Source organism: Columba livia, chromosome Z, assembly GCF_036013475.1.
Source record: "Columba livia isolate bColLiv1 breed racing homer chromosome Z, bColLiv1.pat.W.v2, whole genome shotgun sequence".
Taxonomy (NCBI): Eukaryota; Metazoa; Chordata; class Aves; order Columbiformes; family Columbidae; genus Columba; species Columba livia.
In genome coordinates, this window is record NC_088642.1 from 60,452,414 (window position 1) to 60,472,328 (window position 19,915).

General features: G+C 35.4%; 1 protein-coding gene across 12 annotated transcripts in view; it reads left to right on the forward strand.

The window, feature by feature from the left end:
* KDM4C (lysine demethylase 4C) overlaps positions 1–19,915 on the forward strand; it is a 259,501-nt gene that overhangs the window by 126,043 nt on the left and 113,543 nt on the right. For 6 of the 12 annotated variants that reach the window (XM_065046069.1, XM_065046061.1, XM_065046065.1 and 3 more), the window contains 3 exons: positions 12,670–12,863; positions 15,543–15,784; positions 17,797–18,158. In XM_065046069.1, coding sequence (XP_064902141.1) covers positions 12,670–12,863; positions 15,543–15,784; positions 17,797–18,158 — 798 coding nt within the window. The remainder of the gene's footprint in view (positions 1–12,669; positions 12,864–15,542; positions 15,785–17,796; positions 18,159–19,915) is intronic. The other 6 variants (XM_065046063.1, XM_065046066.1, XM_065046072.1 and 3 more) reach the window with 3 other exon arrangements.

The following is a 19,915-nucleotide window of genomic DNA, read 5'->3' on the forward strand; positions in this document are numbered from 1 at the left end:
AGTTGAAGACATCAGAAGCTGAAGAAGCTTTGCATTTTCTCAGAGACAGATAAGCTTAGAGACAACTTCTAAAATAATATAAAGCACAATCCTTGTATCTTCCCTGGTTTCATGATTGTACAAGTCTTAAGTTTAAATTATTAGTACTTTCCCAATAGAGCTGGTTACAGTTGAACATCCAGTAATGTTCCTCTTTTTGTGTCATGTCCTTCCCAGCAGCAGGTTTACTGTTCACTGCATGTGTCTATTAAGCATTAATTCTTTAACTGTATTTTAGTGAGAGCAATATGGTATGTTCCAGTGCAAGAACCTTAATTCCTACACGAACATATGGCATAGAATTATCTACTTAAAGATGGAACAATCTGATAATAATTTGGTAGAGTGACATCTGCACAATAAAATAAGATGCTGATCACACTGGAAAAGTAAACACAAAAGTTTTACACTAATTATTCTGACATAATCAGAAAGCCATTCTCATTCCTCCATGGAATGTTAAAATTTAATGATCTAATTTGGTCTTATCACATGCAATATAAATAAAAAATAACCCTATTAAGTATTCAGAGACCCATGCTGAACACAAAACTTTTAAGTGCTGTTTTCTAGAATTTGGACTTAAAGCACTTACATATGTTTAACAGGGATTGAGGAAAAAAAACTTAGGAGAAAAATAAAAATTCTCTGGTCATTTCCATACTTTACTGAAGATATCTACCTGTTCTGTTCTATTCTCTGCATAGTTTAATATTTTGTCCTGTTGATTCTGCCATCAAGATATGGAAGCTAACATCAGTCTTGACTTTTTGGGGAAAAAAAGTGAACACAAGGACATAATTACAACTTGAATCAAATGAGAGTGATGATTCTTTGAGGGCAGTCCTGAGGTGTATTCATGTTAAAATGCCAGGCCTGACCTTAAAAAAGCTCCTGCCAACCAGAACATAGTGTTATATTACCTAAACTTACGAAGGTCTGCAGGGAAGCATCACTTTATTTTTGAATGCATAAGACTGAAGATGAAGATGGTAGGTCTTCTGTTTTAGGCTTTGCAACTGAGGATTTCACCTCCAGCATCAGTTCTTCCAAATGGAATGGAAATACTCAGAAATTTGTACACTATGTTGAAGTTGAACTAAAATTATTTTTCTAGAGTGAGTTTCTTAGTTGGAACTATTATAGAATGTACGCTATTGTTTACTGTATTTGAAAGATTGGTAGCTTTGTAGATATGAAGCAAGCAAGGAAAAGATCCATTGAAAATTATGGAAATGGGTAACAAATTCTGATTCTTCTGCTTTGAGTACTACATTAAGGTCGTTCTCTATGTTAAAAATGGTGTAACTATTTGATTACTCAGAGACAAAACTTACTGTTTTAGTGCAAGTCTTTAAGGGGACAGTAGGGCCCGAGTTGATCACAATATTCCGGTTTTATGATACTGAATCTATGTAGAAGGTATTTAATGTAGAATTAGAAAATTAGAATAACCAGTTTGATCTTTCTCTATCTCCCTCTCTCTTTTTTCTTTTTTTTTCTAAATCTAACTTTCCCACTTCAATTTACGGTGTCAAGTAGCCAGAAAAAATGGCTTAAGCTACTGCTGCTCACTTTTTATTTTCCTTGAAGAACGTATTTCTGACTGTAGAACGTATTTATGTAGGTTGTCTTCTTGTTAGTTAATAGATCACAACAGGAAAGCCTTTTTTCAAGGTGTAAATAAAAGAACTACGTATAGTGATTTCCTTTTACACATCTATATTTACAGCCTTTTTTTTGGTGTACAAAACATAAAAATGTTGGTGTTGTGTGTGTTTGTTTGTTTTTAAAACCAGAAATACAGTTGGCCAAAATTAGGTTAAATTATCTTAGATCGGTCTTCAGTGCCTGCCAGCCCATTGAACTGGTACCCGCTTTTTAATGGTAGATTTCAGGCTAGCTGCAAGTGGGAATAAAACGTCTCATAGAAATGTATGGGAATGTTGGAAGTTAATACAGAGTTCATGCAGAAATCTCTTTCACTCTTCAGACATGTTCTGTCTGATTAACAGACTTTTCACAGATTAAAAAGCAACTGGGATATCATACAGGACCATTTGTTTGGTCTTATCAATTCTCTCTCTGCCAGTACAAACCTCCTGTAAAGGCTTTTCAGAGGGAAAAGCACGTAACACAATTTTCTTTTGCATGAAATGCAAACAAGATATTTCTATGAATTTAAAGCCTTTAAATTTCATTGGCAGTTTTATTTATTTCAGGTGGAATAAATGTGTTTTTAAACGGACTAAAATTCGTAAGAGAATACATTTTATTGTTGGTAAATAAGAACCACAGTAATATGAACTCCAGGCATAAAGTCCAGTGTCTGAATAAACCAAATATTCTTGAGGATATGACGGCATCAGAAATGTACGATTTGGATTTTTATGCTTACCCAAAATCCTTAGTTAAAAATATCAACATTTAATATCCTAGGGGAGTTGATTATTAAGAGGTAAATATGATTACCTCATTGTCTTGAAATCATCAAACACCTATCCTAAATTTCGGATCCAATCCACAGGAAGCTAGTCGTGTTTTTGTTCCACTTGTAGATGCTTCATTAGCTTAGATTAGACTTTATGACTACAGAAATTCTTTATCTCCCTGCAGTGTTATGGGAAGATGTCTTCTATTCATTTGGCAGAAAAATTCAATAAGCAGCATATCATGTTGTCATTCACAAGCAGAATTCTGATCTTTTGTCAGAACATAAGGAACAACTGGATGATGGCAATTCTGATTGTTAGAAAATAATTATTGAAAGAAGGCACACAGATCTTAAATGATCCTTTTATCTTCTACAGCCACCGAAATTGAATAATGATGACACATATTCTTTATTGCATTTTGTTTAATAAAAAAAGGAAAAGAAAAAAAAAAACTAAACTAAGCATACTGTTTGATAAAAGCAAATTTGTCATAATAGTGTGATACCTTTTGAATCTATTTAATACAGATGATCAGCATTTGGTTGTATTTTTGGTAAGTTCCTCTTCCTGCTTCATAACTCTCACTAGAGAAGTTTGTAAGCCTTCCATCTTGCACAGCCTTTTGTCCTACCCATATTATGAGATTATTTTAAAACTTTTGACAGTTAGCACACATTTAATTGTATGCGGATTTAAAAATACTAAAGCATAGTAAAGAGGTTTTAGTTTGAGCACACTTGACATGTCACGAATCGTCCATGACTACTTCCTGATGAAGACAAAACTGTTTTGAACATGCTTCCTCACAACCTCCTTACGCGAAGGAGTCGTGGTGGTGTTCAGTATAAGGTGGTATAAACAAGTCTGTAGTGCAGTCACGTAGCCGAAAAAGTAGTGATGCTTTTATGTTTTGCAGCCACACCGATCTCTGGTCGTACTACCTTCCCAGCTTCAGAGCAAGGCTGGAGGATCTTGTGTGGGTCTATGGGTATGGGAGAAAGACCATGGATGTAGGTGGCTGGCTGTCCTTTTACATAGCTGTGCAGCTTGTGGTTCTGAAGTTCTTTTAGGCTGATCCCAGTACTATATGGTAATATCTCTCTGCAATAACAAACTTCTTTATTCTGTGTTTTGTGGGCAGCAAAACAAAGTCCTACCTAATGCATCACAACGTGAATCTCAGAAGAAAAAGAGAAAAATAGTCTTTTCAGATGTGTATATTTTTTATTGTCTGTGCAGTCTTTGGTGCTATCAGGTATTTCTTCGATCAGTAGTTTGACCATCTAGCGTACTTCGGAATAGGCTAATAGCAAGTCAATGCTTTTATTCCAAGTAATACTGATACTTGAAAATAATAAGCTACACTAGGCTTTTGTAAGACAAAGAGCTAATGGATTGAGAACAGTCCTGCTATAGACTGGTTTAATAAAATGTATTGAACCAAAGACATGGCAAGTAATTCTGGTACCTTAGTAAATGGGTTTCAGTTTCTTATCTAATAATGAGCCTGCATGCTCCACACTGAGCTCTGTGTGCCAGCTTCGTATTCATTCTTACCTGTTGTAATACTCCATGATATTTTAGTTTGTTCTAACTCATTCTCTTTTATGGGCTGATGAACATATAAACAAATTAAATGGATGTATCTGATACAGCTGCAGAGTTATTGTCTTTTGCTTTTACTGTTCTCTCAAAAGCTTGACTACCACTAGCACAGAATTGTTAGATTTTTTTAGGTAAAGTTCCTGCCTTATATCCATAGTTATCAGCCTATAAACTGTGATCGCTATGGCAATATAACCACTTCAGTGAATAGTGAAGTAATGTTTATTTTCTGAACTCTAGGGCATGGTAAGTTATCTGAGGCAAGAGGAATGTTGGTCATCATCTTCTGTCAAGTCCTTCATTTGATTATCATTCTTCTAGAAACCATAAGCCAGAAAGGCCTGTGTTGTCAACATCATTGTTCCTTCTTTTTTTTCTTTCTTCACTTGAGTGGAAGGAAATTCTGTTCCTTTGAATGGTTTGTCATTTTTTTTCATTACGAGTTTAAATTGAATACAGTCTCTGTTTACACTGAGCATTTCTGTTTGCCTATCGTATTTGTTAGCTGGAAACTCATATTTTCTAGGAATGGGTTCAATTTTCCATGACTGTTGGCAGATGTTTCTCTAGGTTCTTCAGTGACAATGATGTATTTGTTGATAACCCAGTGCTTGCTAGAAGGGGCTTTGCTTCGCATCAATGGGTCTCTTTTTTGTATGAGAGCTTTAGTCAACAGAAACATTCCATTTCTTCCAAAAACATCTAGGAGTAATTTTGCCCTATTTTCAATGCATACTTCATGCAATGAATTTTCTTCTGATTCAGGTGCTCTTTCCTCTTTGTGGCAGATGAGGTACATAATGCTCTGGTTCCGCTCTTTTGATTCATATTTTTGCAAGTTATATGTTTGAGTAATTTTAATAGTTGAGCCCAGTGTTCCAAGATACTAACCATAAGAGTTTGGTTGTGAGTTGATTTCATTCTTTCAGTGTTGCTACAGTTTTCATTGCTCAACTTGCCACTTCACTACGCTGGTCGGAACTATTTGAGGGGTCTGGTTTGTCAGCCTGCAAGAAGGTTTATACCAGAAGTGTGTCAGTGTCTTAACAGGAAAACTTCTGGTGGGTTTTCCATGCAGCTTTTATTTGTTAGAGGAAAACGTCATAGATGATTCTGTAGTATCAATTTTACTGACATTTTATCCTACTTTCTCATCCTCTCCTACCTTCCCAAACCTAGCCAACCTGTATCGGAAAGCCTCTATTCTCAACCTATCAGCACAACCAAGTGATTTACTAAACAATGACAGAAAATCTTCCTTCTGAAGTTTGTTTGAACGGGATGCTTTTTCTTTGCATTGTGTATGATAGGATTTTTTTTTTTTTTTTTTTTAATTTAATGCCACAGTGCTCCATTGCTTGCTTACTTCTGATTTTCAGTTAAGAATAACACTTAACAATTGGAACAAGGAAGTTATTGATATGTAAATAAAGCAATGGTTGACTCAGCCTTCTTTTTGACTCCACATTTACAGAAGCCTACAAGATGTATATGAATGATGAATTTTGGGGTATCTAAATGTTGAAAAACTGAGCCAGGCTTTTTCAAGAATTTATTATATGCCTTAGAGAAAGTTAATGAATATAATTGTGCTTTATCTGCTTCAGATGAGACCTGGCCACAGGTTTTCCCTCTGATTAGAATTTCACTGCTTTCTTCTCCTTCCCCCGGGCAGAAGTCATTATATACTATGATTCACCATTGGTAACATTAATTCGCTGTTTTTAACATCCCTTAATGCTATGTTCTAGGTGCTAAAAGAGGAAATCTTAGAGAAATGTGTCATGATATTTTAGAACATCTTCAAAATGTTTAGAAAAAATTATTTTCTAAACCTTAAAATGTTATTTATCATGTTATTAATATAAGGGCAAGTCAGTACTCCATTTGCTGTGCAGTGCTTCAGAAGCAACACTGGGGAATGCTCAGTAATCCTAAGGCTTTAGATGAGTCTCAATAGTATTTTGTTTTCAACATGAACTGTCTGTGAGCATTATTATATGTGAATGCAACCATAATTTTTAATAGTGGCAGCTAGGTTTGCAGATCTGTGAAATTCAAATTATTGTAGAAATAATGTGTCTATACTCATCTGGTTATATTACCATGAATCATCAATTATTGTTAAATCTGAACCTGAATTAAAAAAAATACTTCTGAAAGCGTTGACAATAATGTGACTTGCTGGAGTAACTAGCAACATTAGTAGTGATAAACAGATAGGATCTTAAATAATCCAGTCGAGGTAACAGTTTATATTAGCCAATAAGCAGGTATAGTCAAGGAGGTGTAACAGGCAGTTAAAGCGAAAAAAGGGCTGAGAGGTGGAAGATTTAAAGAGATGGGCTTATTTCAGCTGCGTCCTGTCACACTGCTCTGTTGCCAGGTTTCAAAGGAATTTGAGGAAAACAGCCACATTTTTGCAATGGCATCTGATGCTGATGGAATCATTTCTACATAATATAAATTGCATCTTCTTTTTTTTTTTTTTTTTTTTGTGTGGGCATGTGTAGGTGGCATTATGCATAAGTGTAAAATAGATTTGAAATAGGAATAAAGAAAAAAACCCACATATTTTGCAATGCACTACTTATATATTGAACTGTTTAAAAATATTGCAGGATATTGGCCTGTGTATATATGAATACAAATAATGAATTTATTAGAAATATTTTATTATTTACCCAAAACATTGTGGAATGTGTATAAAAAGAACCTTAGAAAGAGTTGTGTTTTGAATTTGTATTTTTCTTGTGTGACTGATTGTGTCAGGGAAAAAGTGAGTGTACTCTCGATGACTTACCAAAGGAAGGCTGGCTTTATTGAAGCTTGCACAGATGGCTAACTGATATCAAAGGTTTCTGCAACACTGCCTACAAGTTGCCAGAAGGTCAGTGTGAAAATATATCACTGCCTGATTCCATAGCAAGAACAGTTATTGTTACCAGGATTTATTAAATCCTGTCCTCCTAACAAACAGTACCTGTCAAGCACTCCTTTTACAGGTAGTCCAAAGAAAGCAGTTCTACTTGCAGCGCCTTTAAAATGTTGTTTATCAAAACACTTTTTTTTTTACGTTGTTTGAACATGATTCAGTTGAAGTATTGCATGAAGAGTGGAATACAGTGGGTGAGATGGTCTGTTAAGTGCAGTTGAAGTAGAGATGGTAAGAAGAATCTAAATTATTTAAAATGTCTCCCTACAATAAATACATCATTGCCACTGTTACCATGAAGAAACCTTTAACCATTATAAGCAGTGTCTCAGTGAAAAGTGGCTTGATTAGATCATTTTTAGAGTATGTTTTGTGGATTGGGACTTACGTAGGGTATAAAAAGGATTACCAGCCTAATACTTGCCTTGTTCTGCTAATTTGTTGATTTATTATATATTTTGTAAAAATACGTTCTGTCTTTACAAAGAGAACTTTTCATCGTTTCTCTCGACTGTTATTCCCACACATGCTGTTCTACAGGTGTGTAGAAGTAGTTTACCTAGACTGTGCAGTTACAACATGAGTTGAGTGACTCTTTTTCTGAAATGATTATGTAAAGGAAGGACAAAATTAGCTTAACAAAGTACCATTGTTTTTCTTCAAACTAATACTTTGGAAGAATTTTAACTGAAGTACATTTCAGATATAGTAAAAAACACGTTTTGATTAAAAAAAATCCATGACTGAATGTAAAATATCCAAAATCCTCTGGATATTTTAAGCTTAATATATTACATATTGTAATACTGTGGTGTAACATTGTGGTGTAACAACTGGTGTTTAGACTGAAGAGATATTTTTGTGGATAAAGACATAGTTTTATATATTAGAAGGTTCACCATCAGGTATATTTCATTGAACTGAAAGAGAAAAATGCAAATCACAAAGGCTTGACACTGTATATACATTTCTGTGCTTAGAACTGTGATACTAAGATATATTCCTCTCCTTCAACTAATCAAATAATGAGATAAATCATATATTTGCTTTCTATTGCTGCAAAATATGATACTCTCTACAGAGTGAATATTTTAAAGTTAGTTTAAAAAATCCACTTACTCTGTTTGATGAAAGAGTTTAATATTAATGATGGAGTATTAGAAAGACCCTTAAGACATGTACTTGATTCTTAATCATATGAAATGTTTATCAAGAGCTGTTCTTAGGTACTAGCGTAGATGTTAGTAGGTCAATGTGCTGCTCATCAAAACATGAATTCTACAATTACCTCAGTGAGAGCAATTAGTAGAAAAAAATGAACATTTTAAAAAGTGCTGAAGTATGTGTCTAACTCAAATATGCATAAGTGTAGAAGCTGGTTGTAGTCCTTTACATTTTCATGAATCAGAGTTCAAAATGCGAAGATTTTTTTTTTTTTTTCCCCCACAAAATAATTCTTCTTTTTTTCTATTCACAAATAACAAGTATTGAAAAACTCTTTTGGCTGAATATGTCTCTCCTAGCTAATTTTCTCATATTACAGATATATCTCACATTTAGTTTTACTAATCAGTTAAACTTGCTGAAACATTTTTATTCCAATTCATTGCTATAAAGATTTGCTGCTACTAATAAATGGTATTTGAATTGCTTACCCCGAAGCTGTATCTTTATGATAGGATAAATAATAGTAATGGTGATATTGATTATGTTAATAGTAATATCAAAGGCTTGTGAGACAGTTCTTTTCCATCAAGGATTCTAATTCTCATACTGATATTTGAAAAAAATGTATCAGACTAATTCAACTGCATATAGAAAATACTCCTTTCCAATGCAGAGGTTGCCTTGTCTATAGCATCATCATCTGTATTTTACATGGTGATCCAACAACTTGTATTTTGCATCACTTCAAAAAAATCTGAAAAGATGCTTCCAAAATTACTGTGATCCATGAAGGTATCACTGTATTTTTAGTAGACAATGGCATGTCCCTTTTGTGTCTGTCCCTGGAGACTTCTTCAACAGAATGACATTTTGTTCTACTTTGGAGAAAATCTTTCAGTCATGTTTTTGTCTTGGGAGCAGGAAGCCTTGTAACTGTCAGCTGCAAGTCAGTCAAATGGGAAATGAATAAAAAACATTGAAAAACATCACCACCATGACAAAGAAGAACAAAAAAGTCCTCCAGATTATTTATCAAAGCAACTGATTATTTTTTTTTTCTTTGCTTGTTTTAGGGAATATGAGTAGAAATTTCAGAACATATCTGCTGTCAATGTCTTCCAAAAATTTCTGTTTGCTAGTGCCTAAAAGCTCGTCTTCTGTATTGTCAAGCAAGGAGTAATACTGTTGAGCATCGTGTTTCTCCATTACTTTTTATGCAGAAGTGTGTGCTTTTAAAAGCTTTAAAACATCTAAAAAATTCTATTTCTAATACCTGCCTGAATAATTCGCAGTAGTGCTATTAAAATGTGGTGGAAAATGATCAAAGATTACTGAAAAACAGAAATTGTGTGCCTCATTTAGATGTAATTTATTTTCAGTCTTTTCATATATTATTATCATCCCATCATAGAATACATTTTATTTCATGATGTATTTTCTTCTCTGATATTTCAATGCTGAATTAAATGATTATTTTTTTTCAAACCACTGGAAGTCTTGGTGCCTAACAACAAAAACAATATTCTTCTAAATTTTTTTACTTTAACAAACATTTCTAATGGATGTGTAGCAGTATGGCGTAGATATTAAAGGATTTTGTGTGTAAATGGAGAGAAAATGCAGTGTTGGTTGTCTTTATGTTAAAAATTTCATTTTTAAAAGTTAAAAATATTACAGTGAACCATCCATGCACCTTTCCAGTATACAGAAGTATCTCAATGGCTCTTCTGTTACATTTCATTGTGACTGATCAAGGACTTTCTGAATGAGACACACTATTTCAAATAAGATTAAGCCTTTTACAGAATATATGTATGTGCACATATACATATGTTTTTTGAAAAATGAAAATTCTAATCCTATTTTGGGTAAAAACTATTATTAAGAGAGCTGCATAAAATTAGTTTCTATTTTGAAGGTTTTTCTTCTTCATTCCATCTCCCATTAGAAGGCAGAGTTGTAGACATACTGCATATTGATGTTGACATATTGAAAGGAAAGCAAGCATTTTAAATAGATCTGTGATTCCTTCTTTTTGTTATATATCTTGTGCTTTTCAGGAGGAAGAAGGTTGGACTAGAAAGGATAGATGGAAATAGCAGATAAAGAAATCTGCATCCAGCACATAGAAAGCTAGTTAGTATAGTAGAATAGTTAAATTCTGTCCCTTGTGTATTTCAACTTACCTGTAATTAAACACCCTCCTTGTTTAAAGGAGCAGATAAATGTAGCTGTAGCAAACCAGAAAGCTAGGCCATGCATTTGCCAGCATAAATAAATAAATAAATAGATAGATAGATAAATAAATAAAGTATGTATATATCTGTTTACCTGAAAGAAAATACTGTATCAATTTTTCCCTTTAAGAGACTCATTTGTCTACAACACTAAGTTCTTGAAAAGTTTTTCCATTTGAGAGATTGTATGCTTTAGCCAGTCAATTTACTTTCAATGGGAATAGTTGTGCTGGGTGTACGTGGCAAGGTTTTTGCAGTGGAGGGGGCTGCAGCGGTTGTTTCTGCGAGAAGGGACCAGGAGCTGCCACCATGTCAGATAGGGACAGGTCCACCTGCTCCAACGTGAACCCACCGCTGGCCAAAGCTGAGCCGGTCGGCAACTCTGGTGGCCCCTCTGTGATAGCATATTTAACAAAGGGTAAAAAGCACTGTGCAACTGCTGTGAGAGAGAGGACTGAGGAAAATGTGAGAGAAACAGCCCTGCAGACACCAGGGTCAGGGATGAAATTGAGCCTGGGAAAATGGGGGGGTGAGGGAGGGTGTTTGTAGTGTTGTATTCATCGCTGTCCTAATCTGTTATTAATTGGCAATAAATTAATTCAATTTCCTGAAGTCAGGTCTGTGATGGTAACTGGTCATTGATCTCTCTGTCCTTATGTCAGCCCATGAGCTTTTTCGTCTCATTTTCTGCTGCTGTCCTGCTGAGGAGGGGGAATGAGAAAGCAGGTTGTTGGGCAGATTACAGCCAGCCAAGGTTAACCCACCACAATAGTTTATATGCTGCAGGGATATTGATTTACTGATTGCAGTCTTCTAATATTAAGTATTTTGGAGTATCAGATACAGTAACTTCAGTCTCAAAATTCTCTTAGCATCTGTAGTATGCCAAGTGAAGACTCCCCCGGATTTCCATGATGATCATTAAGAGTTTATTCAAATAAGTGTAAAACATCCCACTTATGTGCATAATTTGTAAAGACAAATAATGCAAAAATTCTTTGGGGGACTAAAATCAAGGTCTAGAGCGAAGTTGGTGAGGAAAGTACTGCATGAGATTTTAGGGTCTGCATTGCACAGGTAGTTGGATTACATATTTATAACACACTCTTTTAGACCTTTAACATAATATTCCCCTCTCTTGCCTGCTGCTTCTTCATTGTAGAAAAACCTGGGCAAAACTGCAACTTTATAAGGTACATTTTGTTTTGAAGGATTAAAAGCTGGGACTGTATATGCCTGTGGAGGACTTTGGGTTGGGTGGATACTACACAAGTTACTTTTAAAACTAAAATCATGCCATTAAAGGCATATGCAGTCTCTGGATTTAACATAGTATTATGCATAGAACTGTCAAGAACAGGTAATAGAGCAAAGAGAAGTGCTATAGTTTCTTTTTTGGACTTGACTCGTAGGAGTTAATCAAACAATGGAGTGCCCATAAGTGCCATTAAGGAATCCTAGTATCTTCTCTTGAATGATGTTTACTCACCAGAAAGTGAGAAGGGGGTAAAAAGGAAAATTTTTATTTGAGTAAGTTTTCACGTGCGTTGCGGAAGCACACAAAAATCAAACCAGGCAGATGGCAAACTCAAAGGAGGTATTTATTTTTCCTTTTGCAACCAAAATGATCAGTGATAAATCAAAAATGAAACATGCTTTTAATAAAAATTACTTGGTGATTCAACAAGCATTCAGTAAACCACAGACTTGGGATACCAAGGGGAATCCAGTTACTGCACAGCTATCTCAGGCTCAGGGGATCCCCAGAACTTCAGAATAATGATTCAGAACGTGCATCCACTCACTCACAAAAATGAAGACTCTCAAGATCACCCCAGAAGATATAATTGATCACTAATAAGGCAAAGGCTCTCAATCCTTGAGGAGGTTTCCTTAGGTGGCATCCTGAGTCAAAGGCAAAGGATCTTCAACTGAAGAGCACTGCTCTGGGGAGATAAACTCAATGGGGTTCTTTGGTGGGCTCTATTTATACTCTCATTGAATCTGAGCTTGTGGTTATGTACGGTCAGTGGTCTGGAAGCTTCTCTGAGCAGAGCTGTTTCATTGGCCAAGGCCCTGTCTGTTGACCAGGGGGTGTATACATGACCATAGTGGTTCATTGGTCTAGAAGTTTCTGGTGCTTTGAAGGCTGGGGAAGTGTGACCGCTACAGCATGTTTGAGACTTTCTTTACTGCAAACCGCAATGTATTCCATTACTTGTCACTTACAATTTTCCATTTTCTCATGCAGTGCACTTGTAGGAGAGACATGGTGACAATATCCATGGATGTCTTTGTGAGGAAGTTTCAACCAGACAGGTACCAGCTGTGGAAACAAGGCAAGGATTTATACACCATTGATCATACAAAACCAACTCCTGAATCAACACCTGAAGTAAAGGCCTGGCTACAGAGAAGAAGGAAAACAAAGAACTTTCCCAAGTGGTATTTGTTTCTTTATCCTCCATTTAGTTGTCTTCAATATGATGTCAATCTCTTGTCTTTTTTTTTTTTTTTTTCACTTTCTCTGATATTTGATTTGAATTCATTTACTTTAGATGAAGTTTGGTTTTCTGTTTTCTGCATTAAGATCAACTTGGAGACAAGAAAGTCTTTTTCTCAGAAAGACTTTGAAAAATTGATCCAACTTAAAAGTTGTGTGTGTAGCTGAAGGTAATGAGCATGGAGAGCACCAAAATGCATTCCATTGTGGTATCTGGAACCATTCTTTAGTAGAGATTATTCCATTAAAATTGTCAAGGTATGGATGGTTGCCATTATTTCTAGACACATTTGCAGTCAAAAGACAAGAGAGAAATCTCTTAAGAGTTGAGGCAAAACTCGTTGCAAATACACCCCTCTCACTTAAGGGATGTGCAAAATTTAGCAGTAACCTTGGCTACTGTAGCAATAAGTCTAAATCTGGGCCTCTTCTGCTTTCCATTGTTACTGTTGTCAGCTCTGTAGAGAGCAGTGTCTGAAAAACATGCAGCCAAATTCCAAAAAGTGCAGTTACTTAGAAGAACTCAGCTGAAATGAAAATTCACTAATAGAGAACTGCTCTTGTTTTAAACAAAACCCGGACAACTGCACAAACGTTTTATGTACAATAATTCTTTCCTGTCTTACTTAACAGGATCTTTATGAATTTTCTCCTTCATAATCTAATAAAGTTATATTTAATTTGTAGCCTAGGGTGGGCAGTTTTATTGCTATATACTTACTGTTGAATGCAGTTTGCTGGGCTAAAGGTAATACTGATTTTTTAAGACATTTTTTTCCTCATTCAAATCATTTTACGATACGGTCACTTTTTAAACTTGCTCTTAAACTGAATTTCTTTGTTTTCTATGTAAGTTAATGTATTTCTTGAGTAAAATCATAGGAAACTCAACCTGTAAAGAAAGTCAACTGCCACTGTAGTGGAACATTCTGGTTGAGAAATAGAAGATTGGGTTTGTTCTGGGCAAGAGTAATTTGTGAGTTAGTCAGTTCTTGAAGACAACTAGTGAAGTTGCTGAACAGCCAATTTGTTAGTATGTGTATAATATGTATAATATTAACCTGGGCACACAGAGTAATTTTGTTGTTTAGCCAGTTAAATGCCATTTTGCCCTGTAGTAGGTTTGACCGGATGTATTGTACAGAGTAACTGCAAGTTCACATTTGGACCAGTGGTGATTCATTTGGGACCACCCTTAGGGGTTGCCAGTTTTAACTATAAGCAAAGCCTTTATAGTAATCATGTTTAAAGTTTTATCGTAGGAATGCATGGGCTGATTTTATGCACTTAGCTAAGCTAATAAATACAGTTCAAATGCTGCTTAATTCTTGAGCTGGCTTTTGTTCAGGCATAGTAGCAATGAGTATTACAAAGGGACGGGAAAATGTTTATTCAGGTTCATTTCTAGTGTAATGTGTCAATTGAAATTGTTGTCATTTTGATTATGGGAATAATACAAGCTCTAGCAGAATGAAAATAGAAATACCATCTGTGAAAATATTCATAAATATAGTGACAGGGAGAGCTTAACTCTGACATTTATGGCTGAAGTGCTTTGCTACAATAGAACATCTAATGACTGCATGTAAACAGTAATAACGCTGTTATATTACAGCGTGAATTGACGGGTGTCTCATACTTTGGCAGGTTTTCTGGAAATTGCTATTTTATACAGAGGGTGTTGAAAGATATACATTGGTGATCATAGGCTAAAATGTAAGCGGTAGCAAAATGTTTCTCTGGAGTTGAGTATAGTCTAAGATGCAGGACCCTTGTGAAAGTCCTGGTTCACGTGCCATAGTTGGGCTTTTATCATTTAATGCGTTAGGAGTTTTGAAGCCTGGTGTGTGATGAAGTACATAAAAATCTCCTCCCATTTAACACAGTTGAATTTGAAACTGGACGAATCTCCTGTTGCTTTTATCCCAAGAACATAAATTACAAACCAGTTTCTGACAGAAGGTGCCATTTATCCTGCTTTAACCTTTCCTTTCTGCTGCTGAGAATGGAAAAACTTATGGTGAAGATTTCGTGTTGTTTTTTTTTTTTTTTTTTTTTTTTTTTTTACACAGCATTACAAAATATATTGCTTGATATTGTAGCCACTCAAAATATTTGTGATGAGAATTTTTCATTCTTTCAGATGCTTGCTGTTCGTGTTAAAATGCGTATAAAAACTTCTAGGATATCTAAACATATCTGATTTTACACAGGTATTCAGACTGTGTTTTATTAGCATGGAAATTTGGGAATACCACCTGATTTTTAGTGCAATTCAGGATGTTTTGTCTTCATTATTTTTGTTAGGGTTATTATTTTTCAGGCTTGAAAGAATGATTCATTAAAAAGCCAGTCTGGATGATGTTTAAGTAATAGTTACTTAAGGTTATTTTACTTTTACAGTTTAATAACTTTGCTCTAGAATGGTGATAAAAGATTAGGAGGTTAAATCCAATCAATTGTTAATCTATCACTTAATAAATTGTAAACACTATCGCAGCACAAAAAAGATGAAAAATTGTCAGTTTTTTACCACTTTAAGCAGTTCAAAGGGACTTAAATATTGGTAGACATTTTATCTTATCCAAGACATTCTACTCTGACAGCAATATCTCTTATAGCAGCTTCCAGCACACCAGATCTCGATCTAAAAAGCTTAAAACTCCAGAGGACAAGAGAGTATCTGCTGTGGTAGCTGGTGCAGAAATCACAGTGACGGAAGCAGCTACTGATGGTTTCAAGGTCAATGAAGAACCTGGGAAAAAAGTGAGGCTGGTAAACACAGGAGTGCCTTCTGGGCAAGAAGAAAACAGTAGTAGAATGCAGCTGGATCAACATTTATTTGACAATGTAAAGGTTGCAGGTGAGATAAAGACTGATTATATTTAACATGTGAGTTGTAGGCTGTTGGTACTCTAATGCCCCTAATCACTGCATGTTAAAACATAGTCTTATCCGAAGTAGAATACTGAAATGCTTATAAAGTCATGCAGAGAAGATTGATACTCAGTAAGAATGAGAAAATGATAATATTAATATTCTCAGGTGAGAGTAATATCACTTAAACTGTTTTAATGAGGTGGTTTTTAAAGGGGCAAAAAGGAGGAGGTTTTGTAAATTATATTTCTTCAATACACTGATAGGTTTTACAGCCTTTTTTTGATACAGAAATTAAAGAGAATGTCTTAATGCTTATGTAAACAGTACAATACCGGTATGCTACGTGGATTTACATGAAGAATGCTGCATGTTAGAAGTGGTTTATATTAGTGTACCGAAAGAGAGAGACTGCATATTTCTTGCCATTCCCTGTTGAGCTGTCTGATAATTCAAGATACAAAGGCTTTGCCAAACCAAAGTTAGTTATTTTTTTCCCCACAACTAAATGTACTTGGTCTATTCTGGACTTTATTTCTTCTGTTCCACTTTTCATTGTAGTTCAGGTATGGCTTCACATTCCTGTTCAGAAAGGAGACCAGTTTTAACATGAAGTTTGTGAGAAGTCCCATTGGTTTTATATCAATACTGAAAATTTACTTGCAAATTGCTTATGAGGAGTATTTCCCTGATTGCAAATATTAATAGATATGTTAACGGTTATTTGGAGGTGGTAAACACAAGGACTGATCCTCGTAAAGATAATTAAGTATTCCAATATGGAAGCTTAGAAATTTCTGCACACAGATCAGTTGGTGTTCTATCGAAGCCTTTCCAGGTCTGTTCTAATCATATTTTTTGTTTCTTAAAGGTGCTATTCCTTTACAACTTCCCCCAGCTTTTAATAGCGGTTTCAAGTGTTCGTGACCACCAAAAAATTAGTATATATTTAGCTGCCTTTCTGTGTTCGCTGACAAGGGAAGGAAAAGCAGAGAAGGGTGAAGTGCTATCCTCTTTCTTCCATGCTATTAAAGGATAGTGCTTGGACCATTGTAAGGAAAATGGCCTTTTCAGCTATGATGATGGAAGTTCCAGTATGCAAGTTGGAGATGGTCATTTGTCCTGTGTTATCTCTGGATAGTACAGCCATTATGCCCAACTGAGGCAGGACTCTGTACCCAGAGATTATGTTTTGGCATTGGATATGCTTAATATCACTACATTTTATATTCATTTGACCTGAAAAGGCAATTTTTCAGAAAAACAAGTTCTAATAACCATTGTAAAGGAACAATGGGAAGGGACTTCAGAGGAACTATTCAATGCCTTGGATTTGCTGCGGTGTGTACCATAGAGCTTTTCAGGAATATGTTTTTTTTCTGTGACCTCTCTAACCCATTGTTCTGTCTATCCCATGCAAGCATTAGCAGATGAAGAATGTTAATAAAGGAAAATCCACACAGTTTCACCCTTCAACATCACTGAAATATAAAATTATGATAATTGTTGAAATATAAAATTATGCTAATTGCTTTTCATTTTTAGACTGGTGCTATTGTTTTCAAAATGTTCTTGGTACCTATTTGAAATATTTTTTCCTAATTATAAACCATTAGTCTTTATTTATTTACATATTTAAAACAAGCATAATAGGTGAAAGTGCAGGGTATAAAGTTCAATATACGAAGCTTTTATATTATTTTTTTCCAACTAGTCGAAGTTCTTTTGGGCTATCAGAATAAACGAACTATAAGAATTATTGTTTATTTTGAATGACATGACAACATGTTGTAATTCAAATACAAAATACCAGTTACTTGATGAAAACTCTGTTTCACGCTCCAGACTGAAAACATGTATGTCCTTGTACCAAATGGTTTTCAGTATGATGTCTAAATGAGGAACCGTGCTTTGACTTCGAGTAACTCAGATTGTTGTGAAGTGAAATAGAGTGATATAAAGTGAGATTTATTAACAAATTATATTCTTGGTCTACAGGAAGCATCCTTTCAGACTTACTTCCGAGCCCTATTCCTGTACTAGAGAAAACAAAACTGAAAGAAGAGGACAGGACACATTCCAGTCATCCTCACTTTACATGTGAAGATCCTGTGGCCTGCATGCCTGCTTCTGATAGCTGTAGAAAAGAAGAGAGCTTGAAATCTCAGAATCAATCTGTTTCATCCGTAGTATACCTTAAGTCAGAGGAACATGCTTCTGAAGCAGAAAACACAGATAAGGAGGAAAATGTCTCGATTGGGGATGATGTCAGTGACCTAGAAAGCTGTGGAAGTAGCTTGGAACATGGAGAAGTGCCTGTTGTAAAAAAAGATGAAGATGATGGCATGGAAACATCCAGTGTATGTGGAGCAAATTACATCTTTATAGTAACATATTCCTGATTTAAGGAAATGTGAATGGGCATGTTTGTAATGAAACCCGATAGCTATTATAAAGTGCTTAAGAATATGCATGATTTTAATCAGATGCTAATTTTAACATATTTTGAAGTATTCAGGTAAGAGGACGAATTTGGATCTAAAAGCAGAATGTTTCTGGAGCTTGATGTTGACATATTTTTCCTCTTATTTTAGATATCTAGTAATTTCACTTTATATCTTTGAATCTGAACTGTTGGCAGCTCCTCTCAAGCTATTCCCGTGTTCGCTGCCTGCCAGTATGAACAAGGCTATCAGCTTTAATTATTGCTATTGACATGAAATTGAAATTCTTAGACATTATTGCTGTATTTGGTATCATGTATTTATATTTCAAGAAATGACTGTTTTGACTGAGTCTTAAGGAGAGTTAACAATATGCTGGTGAAATGTCAGCAGGATGGGTTGATTCTGAGAGACTTAGTGTCCCAGGATAGAACATAATGGTGTGGAAGCACGTGGTAATTTATTTTTGTACTGATGCCCTTCTCAAAGTAGTAGATGAAGCAAAGCAAAGGAGCATCTCTGCATCAAGATAGATGGAAATAAAGTTTGCTTTTAATTCTATTATGTTATCTCACACAGTTTATGAAATCTTATGGACTTGCTTTCATTGAAATTGTGTCCACAGTATTGAAGTTGGAGAAGGTGACTCTTCAAGACATGGCTATAGCAGGATAATATGGGCAGTGTGATTTTAGGGTCTGAAACCTTCTGTTCTTGGATTTTGAAAAGGGCCTAAAACACGTAAAGGAAAGCACTTGGAGGAAAATATGCCTCTAATAAAAGGAATTTTTAAATAGTATTTTTAATAATGGCTTCTTATTGGGGCACCTACAAACTTACAGTCTTTTTTTTACTCTTGCTGTTCTGCTATGAAAGGTGGGCAGCTTTGCCTTTGGAAAAGCATAATGAAAAATTAAGTTGTGGTGATAGCCCCAGTAGCTTTTGAAGTTGTGAGTTCAGTCCCACTTTGGCAGAGAGAGAGCAGGAAACCCACTGCCAGATTGGCAGAGTTAGTGGGAAATACATTTTAGAAGCCGAAGTAAAATCATGGTGACCCTTTCACAGACATGGACAGTGCACTTGATGATATTTTTACACTGTTACGCATTTTAATAATCTTGGCTCCAACTCTTCCACTGTAGTAATAAGGATGACTATAAACATCTGAGTGTTTTAATGATCATGTATTAGAGGTTGTATTTATGTCCTTATGAGCCTCTCAGGCTTTTATATATGAGGTTTCAGGTATTCTCCAGTATATTTGCATGCTCTTTAATTTTAAGTGAAGAAGCACGTTGTACAGATGCAATTAGAAAGGCTGATCTTCTTTCCCTTTTTACTTACTTGGTAGCTTTTTCTAGATCATAAACCTGTGCTGCGCTTTAACCACGTCTTTCTCCCTCTGTGTATCACAGCAAATACCGTGTTGTTTTGTAATTTGCTTCCTATTTTATAGTAGTAATTTTCAACCCACAAATCAGTCAAGGGGCATGTGTGTAACCTGCTGGTTAGATTCAGGGTGCTGAGGAGCAGAATGCTGTGGTCTCTAGGAATCTTGTGAGACTGTCCTTCACACTCTTCTGCCAGGGTGCTTGCCCTTCCTCTGCTCCTGAACCCCCGGATACCATCAGCAGCTGGTGTACTTTGTGATTCTCTCACCAGCAATCAGTTCT